The sequence below is a fragment of the Sapajus apella genome, unplaced genomic scaffold (assembly GCF_009761245.1).
Source record: "Sapajus apella isolate SASKATOON/1434 unplaced genomic scaffold, GSC_monkey_1.0 scaffold103, whole genome shotgun sequence".
In the NCBI taxonomy this organism is placed as follows: domain Eukaryota; kingdom Metazoa; phylum Chordata; class Mammalia; order Primates; family Cebidae; genus Sapajus; species Sapajus apella.
The window spans coordinates 6,301,523-6,322,110 of NW_022437043.1; the positions used below are offsets into that span (position 1 = coordinate 6,301,523).

At 42.8% G+C, this 20,588-nt stretch overlaps 1 protein-coding gene across 1 annotated transcript in view; it reads left to right on the forward strand.

Moving 5' to 3' along the window:
* The window catches only part of LOC116536725 (G antigen 2D-like), a 15,862-nt gene extending 9,022 nt beyond the window's left edge, over positions 1-6,840 (forward strand). The window contains 2 exon segments of the mRNA XM_032258540.1: positions 5,681-5,884; positions 6,679-6,840. Coding sequence (XP_032114431.1) covers positions 5,681-5,884; positions 6,679-6,840 — 366 coding nt within the window.
* The last annotated feature ends 13,748 nt before the right edge of the window (positions 6,841-20,588 follow it).

Here is a 20,588-nt window from a genome sequence, read left to right on the forward strand (position 1 = left end):
GTCCTTGAGGAATCGCCACACTGTCTTCCACAATGGTTGAACTAATTTACACTCCCACCAAAAGTGCAAAGGTGTTCCTATTTCTCCACATCCTCTCCAGCATCTGTTGTCTCCAGATTTTTTAATGATCGCCATTCTAACTGGCATGAGATGGTATCTCAATGTAGTTTTGATTTGCATTTCTCTGATGACCAGTGATGATGAGCATTTTTTCATATGTTTGTTGGCCTCATGTATGTCTTCTTTTGTAAAGTATCTGTTCATATCCTTTGCCCACTTTTGAATGGGCTTGTTAGTTTTTTTCTTGTAAATCTGTTTTAGTTCTTTGTAAATTCTGTATATCAGCCCTTTGTCAGATGGGTAAACTGCAAAAATTTTTTCCCAATCTGTTGGTTGCCGATTCACTCTAATGGCTGTTTCTTTTTCCATGCAGAAGCTGTGGAGTTTGATTAGGTCCCGTTTGTCTATTTTGGCTTTTGTTGTCAATGCTTTTGGTGTTTTGGTCATGAAGTCCTTGCCTACACCTATGTCCTGAATGGTTTTGCCTAGATTTTCTTCTAGGGTTTTTATGGTGTTAGGTCTTATGTTTAAGTCTTTAATCCATCTGCAGTTAATTTTAGTGTAAGGTGTCAGGAAGGGGTCCAGTTTCTGCTTTCTGCACATGGCTAGCCAGCTTTCCCAACACCATTTATTGAACAGGGAATCCTTTCCCCATTGCTTATTTTTGTCTGGTTTGTCAAAGATCAGATGGTTATAGATCTGTCGTGTTGCCTCCGAGACCTCTGTTCTGTTCCATTGGTCTGTATCTCTCTTTGGTACCAGTACCATGCTGTTTTGATTATTGTAGCCTTGTAATATAGTTTGAAGTCTGGTAGTGTGATGCCTCCTGCTTTGTTCTTTTTGCTTAGAATTGACTTGGCTATGTGGGCTCTCTTTTGGTTCCATATGAAGTTTAAGGTGGTTTTTTCCAGTTCTGCGAAGAAGGTCATTGGTAGCTTGATGGGGATAGCATTGAATCTGTAAATTACTTTGGGCAGTATGGCCATTTTCACGATAATTATTCTTCCTAACCATGAACATGGAATGTTTCTCCATCTGTTTGTGTCCTCTCTTATTTTGTTGAGCAGTGGCTTGTAGTTCTCCTTGAAGAGGTCCTTTACATTCCTTGTTAGTTGTCTTCCTAGGTATTTTAGTCTCTTTGTGGCAATTGTGAATGGAAGTTTGTTCTTGATTTGGCTCTTTTTAAGCCTGTTATTGGTGTATAGGAATGCATGTGATTTTTGCACATTGATTTTGTATCCTGAGACTTTGCTGAAGTTGCTTATCAGTTTCAGGAGATTTGGGGCTGAGACGATGGGGTCTTCTAGATATACAATCATGTCATCTGCAAATAGAGACAATTTGACTTCCTCCTTTCCTATTTGGATGCCCTTTATTTCTTTTTCTTGCCTGATTGCTCTGGCTAGAACTTCTAATACTATATTGAATAGCAGTGGTGAGAGTGGGCATCCTTGTCTGGTGCCACATTTCAAGGGGAATGTTTCCAGTTTTTGCCCATTCAGTATGATATTGGCTGTTGGTTTGTCATAAATAGCTTTTATTATTTTGAGATACGTTCCATCAATACCTAGCTTGTTGAGGGTTTTTGGCATAAAGGGCTGTTGAATTTTGTCAAAGGCCTTCTCTGCATCAGTTGAGATAATCATGTGGTTTTTGTCTTTGGTTCTGTTTATGTGGTGAATTACGTTTATAGACTTGCGTATGTTGAACCAGCCTTGCATCCCCGGGATGAAGCCTACTTGATCATGGTGGATAAGCTTTTTGATGCGCTGTTGCAATCGGCTTGTCAGTATTCTATTGAAGATTTTTGCATCTATGTTCATCATGGATATTGGCCTGTAGTTTTCTTTTCTTGTTGAATCTCTGCTGGGTTTTGGAATCAGGATGATATTGGTCTCATAAAATGATTTGGGAAGAATTCCCTCTTTTTGTATTGTTTGGAATAGTTTCAGAAGGAATGGTACCAGCTCCTCTTTGTATGTCTGGTAGAATTCGGCTGTGAACCCGTCTGGCCCTGGGCTTTTTTTGGGTGGTAAGCTCTTAATTGCTGCCTCAACTTCAGACCTTGTTATGGGTCTGTTCAGGGTTTCGGCTTCTTCCTGGTTTAGGCTTGGGAGGAGGCAAGTGTCCAGGAATTTATCCATTTCTTCCAGGTTTATTAGTTTATGTGCATAGAGTTGTTTATAATAATCTCTGATGATGGTTTGAATTTCTGTGGAATCTGTGGTGATATCCCCTTTATCTTTTTTTATTGCATCAATTTGGTTATTCTCTCTTTTCTTTTTTATTAATCTGGCTAGTGGTCTGTCTATTTTGTTGATCTTTTCAAAAAACCAGCTCCTGGATTTATTGATTTTTTTGAAGGGTTTTTTGTGTCTCTATCTCCTTCAGTTCTGCTCTGATCTTAGCTATTTCTTGTCTTCTGCTAGACTTTGAGTTTTTTTGATCTTGCTCCTCTAGCTCTTTCAGATTTGATGATAGGGTGTCAATTTTTGATCTCTCCTTGCTTCTCATGTGGGCACTTATTGCTATATATTTTCCTCTAGAGACTGCTTTAAATGTGTGCTAGAGATTCTGGTATGTTGTGTCTTCATTCTCGTTGGTTTCGAAGAACATCTTTATTTCTGCCTTCATTTCATTGTTTATCCAGTCAACATTCAAGAGCAAGTTATTCAGTTTCCATGAAGCTGTGTGGTTCTGGGTTAGTTTTTGAATTCTGAGTTCTAACTTGATTGCACTGTGGTCTGAGAGACTGTTTGTTACGATTTCCGTTCTTTTGCATTTGCTGAGGAGTGATTTACTCCCGATTATGTGGTCAATTTTAGAGTAGGTGTGATGTGGTGCTGAGAAGAATGTATATTCTGTGGATTTGGGGTGGAGAGTTCTGTAAATGTCTATTAGGTTTGCTTGGTCCAGGTCTGAGTTCAAGTCCTGGATATCCTTGTTAATTTTCTGTCTGGTTGATCTGTCTAATAATGACAATGGGGTGTTAAAGTCTCCCACTATTATTGTGTGGGAGTCTGAGTCTCTTTGTAAGTCATTAAGAACTTGCCTTATGTATCTGGGTGCTCCTGTATTGGGTGTGTATATATTTAGGATCATTAGCTCTTCTTGTTGCATTGATCCTTTTACCATTATGTAATGTCCTTCTTTGTCTCTTATGATCTTTGTTGCTTTAAAGTCTAATTTATTAGAGATGAGAATTGCAACTCCTGCCTTTTTTTGCTTTCCATTTTCTTGGTAAATCTTCCTCCATGTCTTTATTTTGAGCCTTTGTGTATCCTTGCATGTGAGATGGGTTTCCTGGATACAGCACACCAATGGGTTTTGGCTTTTTATCCAATTTGCCAGTCTGTGTCTTTTGATTGGGGCATTTAGCCCATTTACATTTAGGGTTAATATTGTTATGTGTGAATTTGATACTGCCATTTTGGTGCTAGCTGGGTGTTTTGCCCTTTAGTTGAGCTGGTACTTGTTGTTCCGTTATTTGTGTAGAGCCTCTTTCAGGAGCTCTTGTAGAGCTGGCCTGGTGGTGACGAAATCTCTGAGTACTTGCATGTTCCCAAAGGATTTTATTTTTCCTTCACTTATGAAGCTTAGTTTGGCTGGATAGGAGATTCTTGGTTGAAGGTTCTTTTCTTTAAGGATGTTGAATATTGGCCCCCACTCTCTTCTGGCTTGTAGGGTTTCTGCTGAGAGATCTGCTGTGAGTCTGATGGGCTTCCCTTTGTGGGTAACCCGATCTTTCTCTCTGGCTGCCCTTAGTGTTTTCTTCTTCATTTCAACCCTGGTGAATCTGACGATTATGTGTCTTGGGGTTGCTCTTCTTGACGAATATCTTTGTGGTGTTCTCTGTATTTCCTGGACTTGAATGTTTGCCTGCCTTGCTAGGTTGGGGAAGTTTTCCTGGATAATATCCTGAAGAGTATTTTCCAGCTTGGATTCATTCTCTTCGTCGCATTCAGGTACGCCTATCAAACGTAGATTAGGTCTTTTCACATAGTCCCACATTTCTTGGAGATTTTGTTCATTCCTTTTTACCCTTTTTTCTCCAGTCTTGTCTTCCCGTTTTATTTCATTAAGTTGATCTTCGACCTCTGATATCCTTTCTTCTGCTTGGTCAATGCAGCTGTTGATACTTGCGCATGCTTCACGAAGTTCTCGTCTTGCGTTTTTCAGCTCCATCAATTCACTTATATTCCTTTCTATTTTGTCCATTCTCGTTAGCATTTCGTCAAATCTTTTTTCAAGGTTCTTAGTTTCTTTGCATTTGGTTAGAACATGTTCTTTAAGTTCACAGAAGTTTCTTACTACCCACCTTCTGAAGTCTGATTCTGTCATTTCATCACACTCGTTCTCCCTCCAACCTTGTTCCCTTGCTGGTGAGGAGTTGTGATCCCTTGTAGGAGGAGAGGTGTTCTGGTGTCGGGTGTTTTCATTCTTTTTGCGCTGGCTTCTTCCCATCTTTAAGGATTTATCCACCTGTCGACTTTGTAGTTGCTGGCTTTCAGATTGGGTCTCAAATCTTTCAGATTGACGTTCTGTTTGTTGATGATGAGGTTATTTCTGTTTCTTGGTTTTCCTTCTGACAGTCTGGCCCCTCTGCTGTAGGTCTGCTGAGGTTCACTCCAGGCCCTGCTTGCCTTGGGTTCACCTGCAGCAGCTGCTGAAAAGTAAGGGTGGTTACCAGTTTTCTTCTTCTGCTATCTTTGTCCCAGAAGGATACCCGCCTAGTGTCAATCTGATCTCTCCTTTATGCGGTGTCTCTTTGGATATATAGGGGTCAGGGAGCTGCTTGAAGAGACGGTCTCTTCTTTATAGGAGCTCAAATGGTGAGCTGTGAGCTCTGTTGTTCATTCAGAGCTGCTGGGCAGGTACGTTTAGGTCTGCTGCAGCAGAACTCATAAACTGCTTTTTGTTCCCAGGTGCTCTGTCCCAGGGATTTAGGGCTTTATTTATGAGTTTCCGTTATGCTGCTGCCTTCTTTTTTTTTTTTTTCCTTCAGAGCTGCCCAGCCCAGCAAGGAGGCAGCCTAGTCACTGTAGGCCTGTAGAGGGTTTGTTGAGCTGGTGTGGGCTGCGCCCCGCTGCCGAGTGAACTTCCCTGCAGTCCTGTTTATATGGGTGTAGTTAGAACTGCTTTGGCGATGGTGGCCCGCCTCTGTTGAGGTGGAGTCTCTCTGCTGTGGCGGGTTGCCTTGGCAACGGCGGGCTGCCTCAGCAATGGCAGGTTGCCTTGGCAACGGCTGGCTGCCTCAGCATTGGCCGACTACCTCCGTCGTGGCGGGCTGCCTCGCTAATGTCGGACGCCCCTCCCCTACAGAGCTGGACCATCCTGGGTTCAGCTGCGCTTGCTGTGAATCTCTCGATCCAGAGTTTCTGATTGCTGTTCTTTTGTGGGGGTGGGATCAGCCGAGCCTGATCGCCTGGCTCCCTGCCTCAGAGCCTTTTTTAAGTTGGTGTTCCAGTCGCCTGTTGAAGAGGCGCCGGGGTCTGTTTGTTTTCCCCTGCGGCCACTCACTGCGCTGGCTTAAACAGCGGCACTGAGGTTTGTGGTGCTTTTTTTTTTTTGCCCTGGAATCTACTGTCCTGGTTCCCTGCTCAGTCCCCTTTTTAAACAGACGAATGGGCAACTTCCCGTGGCTCCAATCACCAGCCAAAAGGGCACCCGGACCAGTGTATTTTGTACGGAGAACTGCTTCTCCGGGGCGCTGACAAAGCAGCCCAGCGGGGCAAAGCAGCGGTGCCGGCACAGCCGCCCTGGCCGAAACAGCCGCACTGGTGACCTGTGGAGTTCCTCCGCCTGGGAATTTCCTAGCCTGTGGGCAATAAAAATGCGGCGTCCACTCACCCTCTGCGCTTTCCCTGGGAGCTGCAATCCCGAGCTGTTCCTAAACGGCCATCTTGGATCCTCCCCTATGCATCGACTTACAACTTTTTAGTATAAGTCCTTAAACCAATAATTTATAATTTTCAGATGCTTTTGTAAGGATCTCCTTTTAACAAATACCTAACACATTTGTAACACCCATTAGCTAGTGTAAAATATGCCGAAGCACTGATGTAGCGTCTAATACCAGCTCTTATAGCATTTGCTTAACGAATCCCTTAACTCCTAAACCAGTCTTTGGTCTTATAAAATATTGAGTTTGTGTCAGATATTTTAAAATCATTTTCCATTCTGGTACGTTCATACCCTGATCTTGTTGGATAGAATGCGTAGGATACAGAGATTGTCAGTTTTGCATGATTTTTTTATCATCAATCATCAAACTCTGGCCTGAGTCATCTTAAGACATCTAATTGAGATTTCATTGATACTGAGAAAGTGAGCAGGCCCTCTGCTTCATGTTTGTTTTCTTTGTGGAGACCTGAATGCCTATTCTGAGATTCCACCAAATTCTGAATTCTCTGGCCATTTTTTGTTTGTTTTTTTGAGACAGAGTGTGACTCTGTCACCCAGGCTGGAGTGTAGTGTTGTGATTTCAGTTGACTTCAACCTCTGCCTCCCAGGCTCAAGCAATCCTCCCACCTCAGCCTCCTGAGTACCTGGAACTACAGGCAGAATCCACCATCCCTGACTAATTTTGTTTTTTAAAATAATTTGTTAGTAGAGATGAGAGCTCACTATGTTGCCCAGTCTGGGATTCTCTGGCTCTTCATGAATAATTGGTTTTTAAGTCTTTTCCCAAAAAAACCTTGCATGACTGAATTATCAAATGGCTTGAGACTGTTTAGTTTCTATCACGTGTGGCATGTAGATCAGTGGTGCTCAGCATAGGTATGAGTAAGATGCCTGTGTTAAGCACACTCCCTGCCCCACTGTCAGTCTTCATGAGGCACTATTTCTAATAAGACTGTAGACACATATGTGATATAATCATCTTAAACATATCAAATGTTACATATGAGTTTCAGCTTTTAAGAACATCAGTTGAGAAGATTTGAAGTTCAAAGACCATGACTTTAGTACTTCCTGAGTAATCAACTGAAGTGTGTTTTACACGTGTTTTCCAATTTGCTGACTATTAATTATAAGTGCTTCTGAATTTAAAGGAAGCACTTGCTGTTTAGGAACAAATAAACTGTAAATTCTGCAGGTCTACCCTCAAAGTCTATACAGAGGTTTAATCTGATGTGAGACACAGGATCACCCTTAGTGTTCTGTTTTTAGTGTATTTTATGAAACTCAAACTGTAGTGTCCTTTGTATACCTTTATGGTCATCTAAATAAACTGCTGCTCAGTAATGTTCCCAACTGTTATGTTTTTGTTTCAGGTGAAAGGCAGTCACAGCACTAAAAGAATACACACTGAAATGATGCAGGCTGCTCCTATGTTGGAAATTTGTTCACTAAAAATCTTTCAATAAAGCTTTACAGCCTTTTGCAAAGAAGTCTTTTGCATCTTTTGTTAATTTTATTTCTAGATATTTGATGATGTGAAATGTCTTTCAGTCTTTGAAATTTTATATTCTAACTCTTTGAGCTGGTGTGTGGAGGCATAATTCCTATGTATAGATTTTCTATCCAGCAACCTTGTTAAATATACTTAAGAATCTTAGATGTACACCTCATGTTCTCACTCATAAGTGGGTGTTGAACAATGAGACCACATGGACACAAGGAGGGGATCATCACACACCGGGGCCTGTCAGGGGCGTTGGTGAATTAGGGAAGGGATAGCAGTGGGTGGGGAATTGGGGAGGGCTAACATTAGGAGAAATACCTAATGTAGATGACGGGGTGATGGATGCAGCAAACAGCATGACACGTGTATACCTATGTAATAAACTTGCACGTTCTGCACATGTACCCCAGAACTTAAGGTATAATAATAAAAACAAAACAAAAAAAAGGTTTACTTCTAGATTTTTTTCAGTTTTCAACATTTAGAACCATATTATCTTCAAATAAGAATAATTTCATTCCTGCCATTTTTTTTGTTTTTGTTTTTTATTTTTTTTAGAGACTGGGATTTTGTCCTCTTGTCCAGGCTTTTATTGAACTCCTAAGCGCAAGTAATCCACTTGTCTTAGCCTTTCAATGTGTTGGTATTACAGGCATGGGCCACCGTGCCAGGCCTGTTTTTGCCATTTTAAACACTTTTATTTCCTTTTCTGATATTATGGCATTGGGCAGACCCACCTGGTACAATGGTGATAGTGGAAATGTTTGTGTTATTCCTGATGAGAAATGGAAATTTTCAACATTTCATGACAATTTTTACTATATTGTTTTTGTAGATGGACTTTGTCAGTCATTCCATTCTGTTCTTGCTGAGAACAGAATTTCATATGTTGAATTTCATCAAACATTGCATCTGTTGTGATAACCACAGGATTTTTCCCCCAGTAATCTGTTAATGTAGTGAATTACATTGATAAATTTGAACTCTTTTTTTTTTTTTTGAGACGGAGTTTTGCTCTTGTTGCCCAGGCTGGACTGCAATGCCACAACCTCATCACAAACTCCGCCTCCCAGGTTCAAGCAATTCTCCTGCCTCAGCCTCCCAAGTAGCTGGGATTACAGGCATGCGCCACCATGCCACACTAATTTTGTATTTTTAGTAGAGTTGAGGTTTCTCCATGTTGGTCAAGCTGGTCTGTAACTCCCGACCTCAGGTGATCCACCTGCCTCGGCCTCCCGAAGTGCTGTGATTACAGGCATGAGCCACCATGCCCATCCAATAAATTTGTACTTTTTAAATTTTAGCAGTTGAAACAGGTCTCATTCTGTCACCCATGCTGGATTGCAGTAGTGTGATCACATCTCACTGCAGCCTCGACCTCCCAAGCTCAAGCGATTTTCCCACCTCAGCCTCCTGAGCAGCTGGGACTATAGGTACATGCATCCATGCCCATCTAATTTTTCAATTTTTTTCAATTTTAGAGAATGAGATTTTTTTCATGTTTCCCAGGCTGGTTTTGCACTCCTAGGCTCAAGCCATCTGCTTGCCTCGGCCCCCCATAGTGCTGGGATTACAGGAATGAATCACTACGCCTGGCAAGCTTGTACATTTAAACCAACAATTTGGTCATGGTAATCTATGTTCTAATTATTTATTTAAGGATTTTTATGAGTGACATTACCTGTACTTTTATTTCATATTCTCCTTTGTTGGACTTTGTTTTCAAGGTTCCTCTAGCTTCATATAATGGGTTGTTATGTAAAACCTCTTTCTCCATTCTCTGGAACTCAAGTCTCTTCAAGGCTGAGTAATGTAGGGCTAGGCTTTCCCATAATGAGCTTTTCTAGATTGCTTCTCTCAGGTTTGGACCCTACTTAAACAGCAGTGACAAAACAGGCAGCTCCAGGTACCTATCCCCTCAAACTTTATGAGGGGCATCTTCTCTGAAGATGCTTCTAATGATAGTATCAATCTGAAAGCTATCTGCTCCTGTTTGCTGATATTAACTTTCTGCACACAGAAAGTTAAAAAGTCACTGCTGTATTAATTTCCCTAGAGTTTAATCTGTGCTATGTGGCTGTGAATGGGCCAACTGACCCTAGATCTGTGTATAATTATGACAATGGCTCCATTTATCTTTAAAATAAGAGGAATAATTATAAAACTCCTATTTACTTCATGTGTACTATCTATGAATTACTTCTTTGTGCTAGGTTGTATACATGTGTGACCTCTTTCAACCTCACGAGATAAGGCAGAATTTTCATGAAATTGATAGCGACTGACTCCAGTAAGAAGCAGATTTGGGGGGATTTCAATTTCTAAGCTCAAACTTGCACTTTTCTCAAAGGAAAGATTTAGAAATTGTTAAATGTAGACGAACTGATGGTGTATATGATGACTTTAGTTGTAATCTGATGTTTTTTAAAAAAATTACATATACAAAAGTGTTGGACTTAATGGAAGCATCTCCCAAAATGTGGTGCACAGACCTTGCATGGTGTCTCTAGGGCCTCCCACCCCACATTTCCCCTGCTTTTTCTCTTGTTCTGACTGAAAAACAAAGTGCCTTGTTTGCACTGAGACCCAGCCAGCTGTGTGTTTACCCAGCATGCTTGAACCCAAGCTGGAGCCTTGAACACTCTCAGGTGCTGATAAAGGTGTTTAGGTGGTTGCTCAAAATACTGAAAGAAACTAGCTCTGGCCCTGAACCAAATCCGTTAAACTCTCCTGTAAAACGACATAACCGGACCCCCCCCTCCACTGTGGATATACCTAGGCACGACATCCTTGTTGTCTGTTGTGAGGATGCTGTAGCCTACTCTGTAAGTTCTCCCAATAAATGCTTTGGACTGATCATCCTGGTGTTTAGTGCTCCTTGGAAATCCTGACAGGCCCAATCTCTAGACCATCTGGGGCACTACCTTGTGGGAACTCATCTACTTCTGCTTTTGGGGCATCTCCAGCTGTGGATTTGGCTGGATGAAATCATTAAAACAAAAACATTTAAAAACTTTTTTCATGATAATGTGTTTATTATGTTACAGAAAATATAATACTAAAGCCATTTGCAACAGTTAAGAACGTGTGTCACAAATTGCATGGCAAAATGCCACAACAGCCCCTACAAACACATCTGTCCTTCCAAGTTACTCAGATTTGGGAAAGGAGCAGCCAAAAATCTCTTTTCTTGTTCCACAAAATCCTCTGTTGGCTTGACAGTCAAGAGATTTCACTCAGAAGCCCCCCCTTGCTGCCCAATTCCAGATTTCTACTCTTGTTACTATATACAAAGACAGGTTACATCTCTGAGCTCTTGTTTGTGTCTTCACAGTCCCCCACCCCAAGAAAACAGTTGCGCCAAAAAAAAAAAAAATCCTACTCAGAATCCACCTTGCTTAGGGAATGACAAGGGATCATAAACAGCACTGATTTCTCCCTCTTACAGATGCTTAAAAATATTCTGTGATCCAAGAGGACTGAACATCTGAGGTTCAAGGAAAGAGTAAGGCTAAATGCAGGGTATCTCAATTTACCCCAAATACATGAGGGGTCCCTTGGTTGTGGAGGTGGCAGAAAAGATTAGAAACTATATAGAAGAAAAGGAAAAGCAACCAGGGGAACTTGCTCAGGGAAAATTACTTGGGTCCTACCTACCATGTCTCCTTATAGGCAATGGCATGAAAAAGCCAAGGGTTTCCATCCTGGCTTTGACACACTGACCTTGCAATGGTGCAATGGTGGGAAAGGTTCTTACAGTCTTTGGGCCTGTTTCCCCATTTCTAAAGTAGGAATAACTATTTACGATAAATGATTGCTATGAAGAATGAGATTCCAATACATACGGTGTTTCCCATGGAGGGGTATCATGTTCTGGTGGGGCAGACGGACACATAAACAGAAGACCAGTTGAAGTGCACACACACACACACACACACACAGTGAATGGGGTAGCTAAGAAGCAAGAGAAAAACAAGGAGAGAAGCGTTGTGAGAGTGAAAGAGATCTACTGAACTTCTCATATCCACTGATTGTTGGGTCCATCTACTTGATTCTGTTGATATAAGGCTGACTGGCAGCCAGGCATGGAGGCTCACGCCTGTAATCCCAGCTCTTTGGGAGGCCAAGGCAAGAGGATTGCTTGAGCCCATGAGTTCAAGACCAGCCTGGGCAACATAGCAAGACCCTGTTTCTATTTTTTTTTTTTTTGAGATGGAGTCTCACTCTGTTGCTCAGGCTGGAGTGCAGTGGCTCACTGCAACCTTTGCCTTCTGGGCTCAAGCATTTTCCCAGCTCAGCCTCCCAGGTAGCTGGGATTACAGGTGCATGCTGCCACACCTGGCTAATTTTTGTATTTTTAGTAGAGATGAGGTTTCACCATGTTGGCCAGGCTTGACTCGAACTCCTGACCACAAGTGTTCTGCCCGCCTTGGCCTCCCAAAGTACTGTGATTACAGGCGTGAGTCACTGTGCATGGCCTCTTTATTTTTTGAAGGCTGAATGACAACCGTGCCTCTTGAAAACTAACCAGAATGGCAGTGTTGTGCTTATTCACAAAGTATTTATTGAGCACAGTTTCTTTATCAGTTCCTTTATATATGAGAAGACATCGGCGAATTAGCCAGTGTGGCCTCTAACTGAGAAATGATCTGAGAAAGTAGCAGTGTCCAAGATTCATTATAAATGTAAAAGTGCTTAATATTTACAAAATATTGTAAATATTCACTATAAATACAAAAGTATGAAAGGGAACACATTGGTACTAGATGCTTCTGGACAAAGTGCCTGGTGAAGGGCACAACCCCTTTATGACAGATACCCAAGACAAACTTCAGCTTGATGATCTTCCAGACTCACAGGATTCAGGAGCTGTTATACTCACAGTTATAGTTTATTTCAGTGAAAGGATACAGATTAGAATCAGCAAAGGGAAAAGGTGCATGGGGTGAAGTCCAAGAGTGACCAGAGGCAAGATTTTAGGTGTGTTTTCCCAGTGGAGTGGTACAGGGACATACTTATATACTGTCCCAGCAATGATGTGTGACAACACGTGAAGTATTACTGACCAGAGAAGCTCACCTGACCCTTGGTGTTCAGGGTTTTATTGGGAGTCACGTAGGCATGCCAAACTTGTGTAACTGAACTCAGCTACTTAGACTCTAGCCTTCCTGAGCAAAAACACATTCACCATGAATCACATTGCTAAACAAACTTATTGAATCCTACTTATATAGTGTGGCCCAAAGTCTCAGGCATAAAAAACACTGTTATCAGGCAGGCCTGCTGAGTTAACCCTTGCCTGCAAAACCTCTTCTAAGAGAACAGAAGTTTGCAAAGAGAGATTTCCTATGATCTCTCATCTGCAATGTATTATTTCCAGTAAACAAATTACTGGTTTAATGACTACACTTAAGTAAGTGAGGAGCATGTCATCATCATCTCTCTCTCAACAGTGACAACAGCAGCAACAACAAAACAAAGCAAAATCCAACAACGAAAACTTGTCTGAGAATCAGCTGCTGGGAATCAGGCTCTGTGCTCTGGGCTAGAAAGGCTCTGAGGATCTAGGAATAACTTATGTAGGATAAGAGTTATCAAAGAGCTCAGAGTCTACTCCCAGGGGATGATGTGTGTGTTCTAGGTACTGCTTCACTGTAAATGCTTTTTATTTATTTATTTATTTATTTATTTATTATTTTTTGAGACAGAGTCTCACTCTGTTGCCCAGGTTGGAGTGCAATGGAGTGATCTCAGCTCATTGCAGCCTTCCGCTCCAGGTTCAAATAATTCTTCTGCCTCAGTCTCCCAAGTAGCTGAGATTACAGGCACCTGTCGCCCCACCCCCTCCCAGTAATAGGTGTGTAGTTTTAATTTACATTTAATTTAATTGAGACTCCTGGAGTCTTAATTTACATTTGCAGCTTTAATTTACATTTCAACACATTAAGCATATTTTCTTTTTTCTCTCTCTCTCTTCTTTATCTTTTATTTTCTTTTTCTTTCTTTCTTTCTTTCCTTGATTCTTGTTCTATTAGCCAGGCTGGAGTGCAGCGGCACGATCTCAGTTCACTGTAAGCTCTGCCTCCTGGGCTCAAGTGATTCTCCCTGCCTCAGCCTCCCGAGTAGCTGGGACCACAGGCGTGGGTCACCATGCCCCATTAATTTTTGTATTTTTAGCAAACACAGGGTTTTGCCGTGTTGGCGAAGCTGGTCTCAGACTACCCATTAAAGGTGTCTGAAATTGTCTTCTTATTGTTCAGGCTTTGGATCACAGACCTCTGTCAGGAATTGTGTGGCTGCATCAGAAGCCATGCTGAAGACAGGTTCTAGCCCCCATCAGCCAGGGCACCTGGCAGAGGAAATATTGACCTAGGCTACTAGGATTATTGTCCCAGGTAAGGCACATAGTTATTATATACAAACTGGTCTGTGTCACAGGGGATGAAGGCTTCAGGAGGACTGCAAGCCTGCCCAGCTCCCAGACTTGTCTGTTAGGTGTCATGACACTGAGACATCCATGATGAATTCCGAAGAGAGGTACCAATTCCCCCAAGCTGATAGGGCCAGGAGTCTCAGGTCAATGAGGGCTATAGGCATCTAAAATTCCAGAACTCGCAGGATGAGTATTTGCAGAAGTTGCGACACCTCCTCCTCCTTTACCAAAAGTGTCTGCTTTGGTATACTGGTAACAGCCATGATTAGTTTTAAAAGTTTATTTATTTTAAAATTGTAATAAAGTACATGTAACGTAAAAGTTACCAGTTACCATCATTGCTTTTTTCTTTCTTCTTTCTTTTCTTTCTTTTTTTCTTCTTTTTCTTTCCTTTCTCCTTTTCTCTCTTTTCTTTTTCTCTTTCCTTCTTTCGTTCTTTCCCTTCCTCCCTCTGTCCCTCCCTCCCTCCCTCCCATCACTCTCTCTCTCTCTCTCTCTCTCTCTCTCTCTGTCTCTCTCTCTCTTTTTCTCTCTTTCTTTCTTCTTGCCCTTTAGCCCAGGCTGGAGTGTGATGGCACAATCATGGCTCATTGCAACGTTGAACTCTTGGGCTCAAGTGATCCTCCTATCTCACCCTCTTGAGTAGCTGGGACTACAGGCATGAGCTACCACACCCAGGAAAGTTTAAAAAAATTTTTTTAGATGGGGTCTATTTTCTCTTGCTATGTTACCCAGGCTGGTCTTAAATTCCCGGCCTCAAGCAATCTTCCTGCCTCAGCCTCCAAAATCCCTGAGATTACAGATGTGAGTCACCACACTCAGACCATTTTAGGCACTTTAAAGTGTACAGTACAGTAACAATAAGCACATTTACATAATCTATCATTTTCCAGAACTTTTTCACCTTGCAAAACTGAAACTGTACCTATTAAACCATAACTCCCTATGTCCCCTTCTGCCTCCCTCTTTCACTCCTGATATTGGTTTTAGTCTTTTCTTTGTTTTTTGTTTGTTTGTGTTTTTGATAAGTTTGGCTAATTAGATCAATTCTCTTAATCTTTCCAGGGAACTAGCTTTTGGTTTCATTGATTTTTTTTCTATTGTTATTCTGTTTTCAATTTTCTTGATTTCTTCTCTTATCTTTATTATGCTCTTCCATCAGCTTGCTTTAGGTTTAATTTATTTGTATTTTTCTCATTTTATAAGGTGGAAGCTTAGATGTGAGGCTTTTGTTTCTGTTTTCTCTTCCCATTGTCCAAACCCAAACTTTCATTTCTAACATAAGCATTTCATGCCGTAATTTTTCCTCTAAGCACTGCTTTAGCTGCATGTCACAAATATTGATACGTTGTGTTTTTTGTGTCATTTAATTCACACTATTTTCTAAAGTGCTTTGCGACTTATTCTTTGACTCATAGGTTATTTATAAATATGTTCAACTTCCAAACATTTGGAGATTTTTCTAGATATTTTTCTGTCATTTATTTCTGGTTTAGTTTCGTTATAGTTAGAGAACATCCTGTACATTATTTGAGTTCTTTTAAATGTGTTTAGATTTTTGCTATGACCTAGATAATCCAAGATTATCTCCCCATGTCAAGATGCTTAACTGAATCATATCTTCGAAGTTTATTTGCCGTGTAAGGTAATATATTCACAGATTCTGGAAATTAAGACATGAGCATCTTTGGGGGCCATATTCTTTGTACCACACCCCCTTTCCCTCCCTAAGCCCTCTGTGGTGACTGTCACTCTCCCCACATTGGACCACAAAGGTGGACACAGATGGGGCCTAGCTCCGTGAGTAGCAAGGAGAAAAATACAGCAGTGGTTGACAGCCACTAGAAATAATAATAATGACAATGTTGATAATAACAGCTACCATTTACCCCAGGCTTGGCATGTACCATCGCTTTGCAGGGATCATGGGTGCCACCATCCCCATTTTACAATGAGAAATCTGAGGCCCAGTGAGGTTCTATGATTTGCCTGGTGTCACGCAGATGGCAGGCAGCAGAAGTCAAGGTTAGTGCTCAGGCTTTCTCTGCAGCCTGTGCCCCTAAGCCCTATCTCAAGTCATTACCCCCAGGAATTGGGGGAGGCTTTTTCAGAGTGGATCATTTATGGAGCTAAAACTGTAGGATGAATTTTAGGAATTTGCTAGTGGCCAAATCGCTATCACTTCTGGACCTGGAAAGAGGCTGTTTGACTCCACCTTTCTCTCTCTCTCTCTCTTTCTCTCTCTCTCTCTCTCTCTCTGTCTTCCTCCCTCTTCCCCCCCCACACACATGCACCATGGTGTCTTATATTCATGGTTTAACCTCTATTACTCAGGATTACTTACGAGTGGGGTGGGTATCATGACCCTCAACACATGTGGGAGCCTGCATTACAGAAAACTCTGCAGCTAGTGTAGAAACACCCACAACCCTGTCTCCCATTAAGTGGTCTCTGTTGTTGAAGGTCAGCAGGAGGCAGTCAGGGGGAGTTAGTTTCTTGTGGGCATCTTGGGAATGGGTGAACAGCAGACTGGATGGTGCAGGTGTCTGGACCAGGACTTCTGGGGCACCTCACTGTATCTGTCCCCAAATCCCTACGCCTGCTGGCTACCAGGATCTGTCACAACATCCCTGTTAGGGCAGAACTAGAAATCTCTCCCAGATCCAGATGAAACTCCAGACCCAGACTGGGAGTCCAGGGCAATTCACCTAGGGCTGGAGGAGGTGGGGTGGGATTACTCAAGGAGGTGCTGGGGTGAGTGTTGCCTCAGGAGATGGGAGGACACTGCACAGCTGGGTCTGTGAGGGCTGAGAAGGGATCCTGGGAGGGACAGGGGCAGCATGAGCATGGGGAGTGCCCCAACTGTGGTCATCCTGGCATTGGCATCTGGCTCCAGCTCTGCCCCACCCTGGCTGGAGGGCCTGAGCATGGGACTTGCCTTCTCAGTGCCTCAGTATCATCAGTGACAGAGGTGACAGGGTTTTCTTCCAAGGGTCCTGGTGGGGATTAAATGAGATAGCACATAAGAAGGGCTTACTTAGGACACTGCAAGTCAGCTTTGTGATGACCTAAAACAAAGTTGTTCTTTAAATTTTAGATTGATGCATTCTTGTTACGGCTCATGGAAAAAAATAATTAATTAATTTAAAAATAAGTTTAAGATGGAAAGCTTCATGACACTTTTACCATATCTCATCAAATCTCAGATGCTATAGATGGTGTGTCACACTCATTGTAGGTAACCCTAAGAAAGAAAGAAAGTTACAAATTGAACTATGACCTGTTGCCTTCTCACCTCAGTGACTGTACAATGTATTCCTAGTTTCAAATACATTAAAATATTTTAAGGCTGGGTGCACTGTCTCACACTGGTAAACACAGCACTTTGGGAGGCCAAGGTGGGATGATCGCTTGAGCCCAGGAGTTCCAGACCAGCCTGGCAACATAGAGAGACCCCGTCTCCAGAAAAAATAAAAAATTACCCAAGGACGGTGGTGCATGACTGTAGCCCTTACTATTTGGGAGGATGAGGTGAGAGGATCATTTGAGCCCAGGAGTTTGAGGTTGCAGTGAGCTATGATCATGGCACTGCACTCCAGCCTAGGTGATAGAGTGAGACCCTATCTTAATATATATATATTTATATATAATATAAAATATATTTTAAAGTATATTTTAGAATTGATAACATATGACTTTTTTCATTGCTTACTTTCACAGTTACCTTCTGTGGCAATTGTTTCTAATTTTGTATAGTGATAGAATCTTTTTAAAATATTTCAGAACAAAATCGATTTGATTTCAGGGACAATTTGAGATGGCTCTACTAGTCTGAATGGGATCAGGGCAGGGAAGTCCCCTCAGGTGGGAAGTGAGTGACTGGAGTTCAGGAACCACTGCTGAAGTCATGCCTCAGGCCACACCTGGCCCCTCAGCCTCTCCCTGAGGAAGTAGACCCTTAATCCTCTCCAGCCTTCTACACTGCATCTCAAAAGGAGAAGTTAGAAGTCAGCCAGAGGAGGGACCGGTTGGCGCCACCAGCCAGGTTAAGGGTAAGACCCCTACTGCTAACCACAATCTCATCTATAGATCACAGACGTGGTATGGAGGAGTCTTTCCAGAAGGCATTGTTTTTACTTAAACACGATCAAACCCTCACCTAAGTCACATACCCCATGCCTACTTCATGGATCAAGACCCTTTTACATGTAATTTCTAGAGTTGTAAGCCCAGAAAGGGCAAGGATTTTTTTTGTTGCGGAGCTTAGCTGTTAGGCATCTATGCCGCCACAGCTCCCTGCTGAATAAATCACCACTTCCTTCCCAGTTCTGAGAGGTTTGTTTCGTGGCCCTTCCTGCTTCATCCCAACTGCTCAGAAGGACCTTCCTGGGGGAAGGTGCACAATCACACCCCATAGTGCCCACTCTGAGGATAGATGCCCAGGCTGAAATGGAAGAAACAGGAGTTAATCCACTGATTCAGCATCTGTCCAGGGATGCCCACACAGTCAGGTGCATCCTTACTGCTGGAAACCTGGCAGTCACACAAGCATCACACAAATTCTGGTGTTTCACAGTCTGGTGAGGGAGGCTGACACACAAACACAACAAAAAGAAAAAGAAAAGGCATGGCAGTATGTAGTTACAAGGATGGAACTCTGGATCCAGAAGGACTAGATTCAAATACTGGTTCCATGATTTTCCAGCTGTGTGATCTCTGGCAGGTTACTAAACCTCTCTGTTTCTCAGGTGCCTCATTTGTAAAATGGAGGAAACAATGTTATCTAGTTTATTCTGTTATTGTGAAGACTATTAGGTGAGTTAATATTTGTAAAGAACTTAGAATGGGTCCTAACCTAACATTAAATGTTCGATATGTGCCTGCTAATGAAAACACTTTAAAGCATTGAATTAGAAGTGCAGCCCATGAGGCTGGGCATGGTGGCTCACACGTGTAATCCCAGCACTTTGGGAGGGTGGATCACCTGAGGTCAGGAGCTCAAGACCAGCCTGGCCAACATGGTACAACCCTGTCTCTATTAAGAATACAAAAATCAGCGGGGTGTGATGGCGCGTGCCTGTAATCCCAGCTACTTGGGAAGTTGAGGAAGGAGAATCACTTGAACCTGGGAGGCAGAGGTTGCAGTGAGCCGAGATCATGCCACTGTACCAGCCTGGGCAACAGAGAGAGACTCTGGAAAAAAAAAAGAAAAAAAAAAAGAAAAAGAAATGCAGTCCTTGGAAGATCAAGAAGGGACACGGGGAAGAGGACATTATATAAAGTGAGGATGCTGAAAGCACTACACTCCAAAATTTGCTGTGCTGATTTCATCACGTCTTTCTTAAAGTGTAGTCGTAGTGCTAAGTTCCCATCCCTTAGCAGGGGCCCCGTCCCTGTCCTGCATTCTGGATCCCACTCTTGTTATTGTGGCTCCAGGGTCCAAGATTTCCCTGTGGCTCCCAAGGGCCCTTCCCAAACTGATATGAGCCCCCTTTCCTTGCCTGAAGTCCAGCTGGGTTTTAGGGCTTTACACAGGGCTCCCTGAAGGAGGTCTGTCCCTCCCTGACTGTTAGGATCTGGGGATTCTTGTCCTTTCATTGTCAGTCTGAATGAGCCTCTCATTGTATCTTCATCCAAGTCATAAAGGTAAATGTCAGCCCACAGTATTTGTGAGCGGGTAAATGAAGAGTGACCAAATGAAGCAAAAAGAGATGACTCATCCTCTTCCAAGCTCCTGAGTCAGCCCTCCCCAAGCCCACCCATCTGAGACAGCCTACGGAGTGGTGTGTGGCCAGACGTCAGGTTAACAAAGGTCTGTCTTCCCCTCCTTCCATGGGGATGAGGCACTAGCTTCTTGGGATTGGACACACACACACACACACACACACACACTTTTCCCTGCTTACAGTATTGTCCTGTAAAAGCCATTCCCACTGCCCCCTGTTCCCTGCAGGTACACACAGGTCCCATCCATTCTGTATCATGTCCAGCGGGGGGTCAGGGCGGGGGGCGAGGGGATGGGGGGGCGGGGTCTGTGATATAACATGAAATTAATCATTAATTTTACCCTGCAAATCATTGGCTATAAGTGGTCATTTAGAGTCTCCCCCACCCCAGGCCAGTAGTTTGCTCCTGACATCCTTGTGCACATTGCTCTGTGCACATGTGCAAGTGTTTTTTCTTTTTCCCCTCCCCCTCCCCCTCCCCCTTTTTTGAGACAGAGTTTCACTCTTGTCGCCCAGGCTGGAGTGCAATGGCAAGATCTTGGCTCACTGCAGCCTCCGCCTCCCAGGTTCAAGCAATTCTTCTGCCTCAGCCTCCCAAGTAGCTGGGACTACTGGCATGTGCCACCACGCCTGGCTGATTTCGTATTTTTAGTAGAGATGGGGGCTTCTCCATGTTGGTCAGATTGGTCTTGAACTCGACCTCAGGTGATCCACCTGCCTCGGCTTCCCAAAGTGCTGAGAAGAAGCCACCGTGCCCGGCAGGTGTTTCTTCTTTTAAGGTCACATTCTTACTAGTGGAATTGTCTAGTCAAAGGAGTCATTCATTCAACAAACACCTAATGACTGTCTACTATGTGGTGGGTGCTGTTCTAGGTGCTGGGAGGACATCAGGGAACTAGAAAGCCACATGTTCCTGCCTTGATGGAGATGAAATTTTTGTGAAGGATGTTTCCAATTTTTA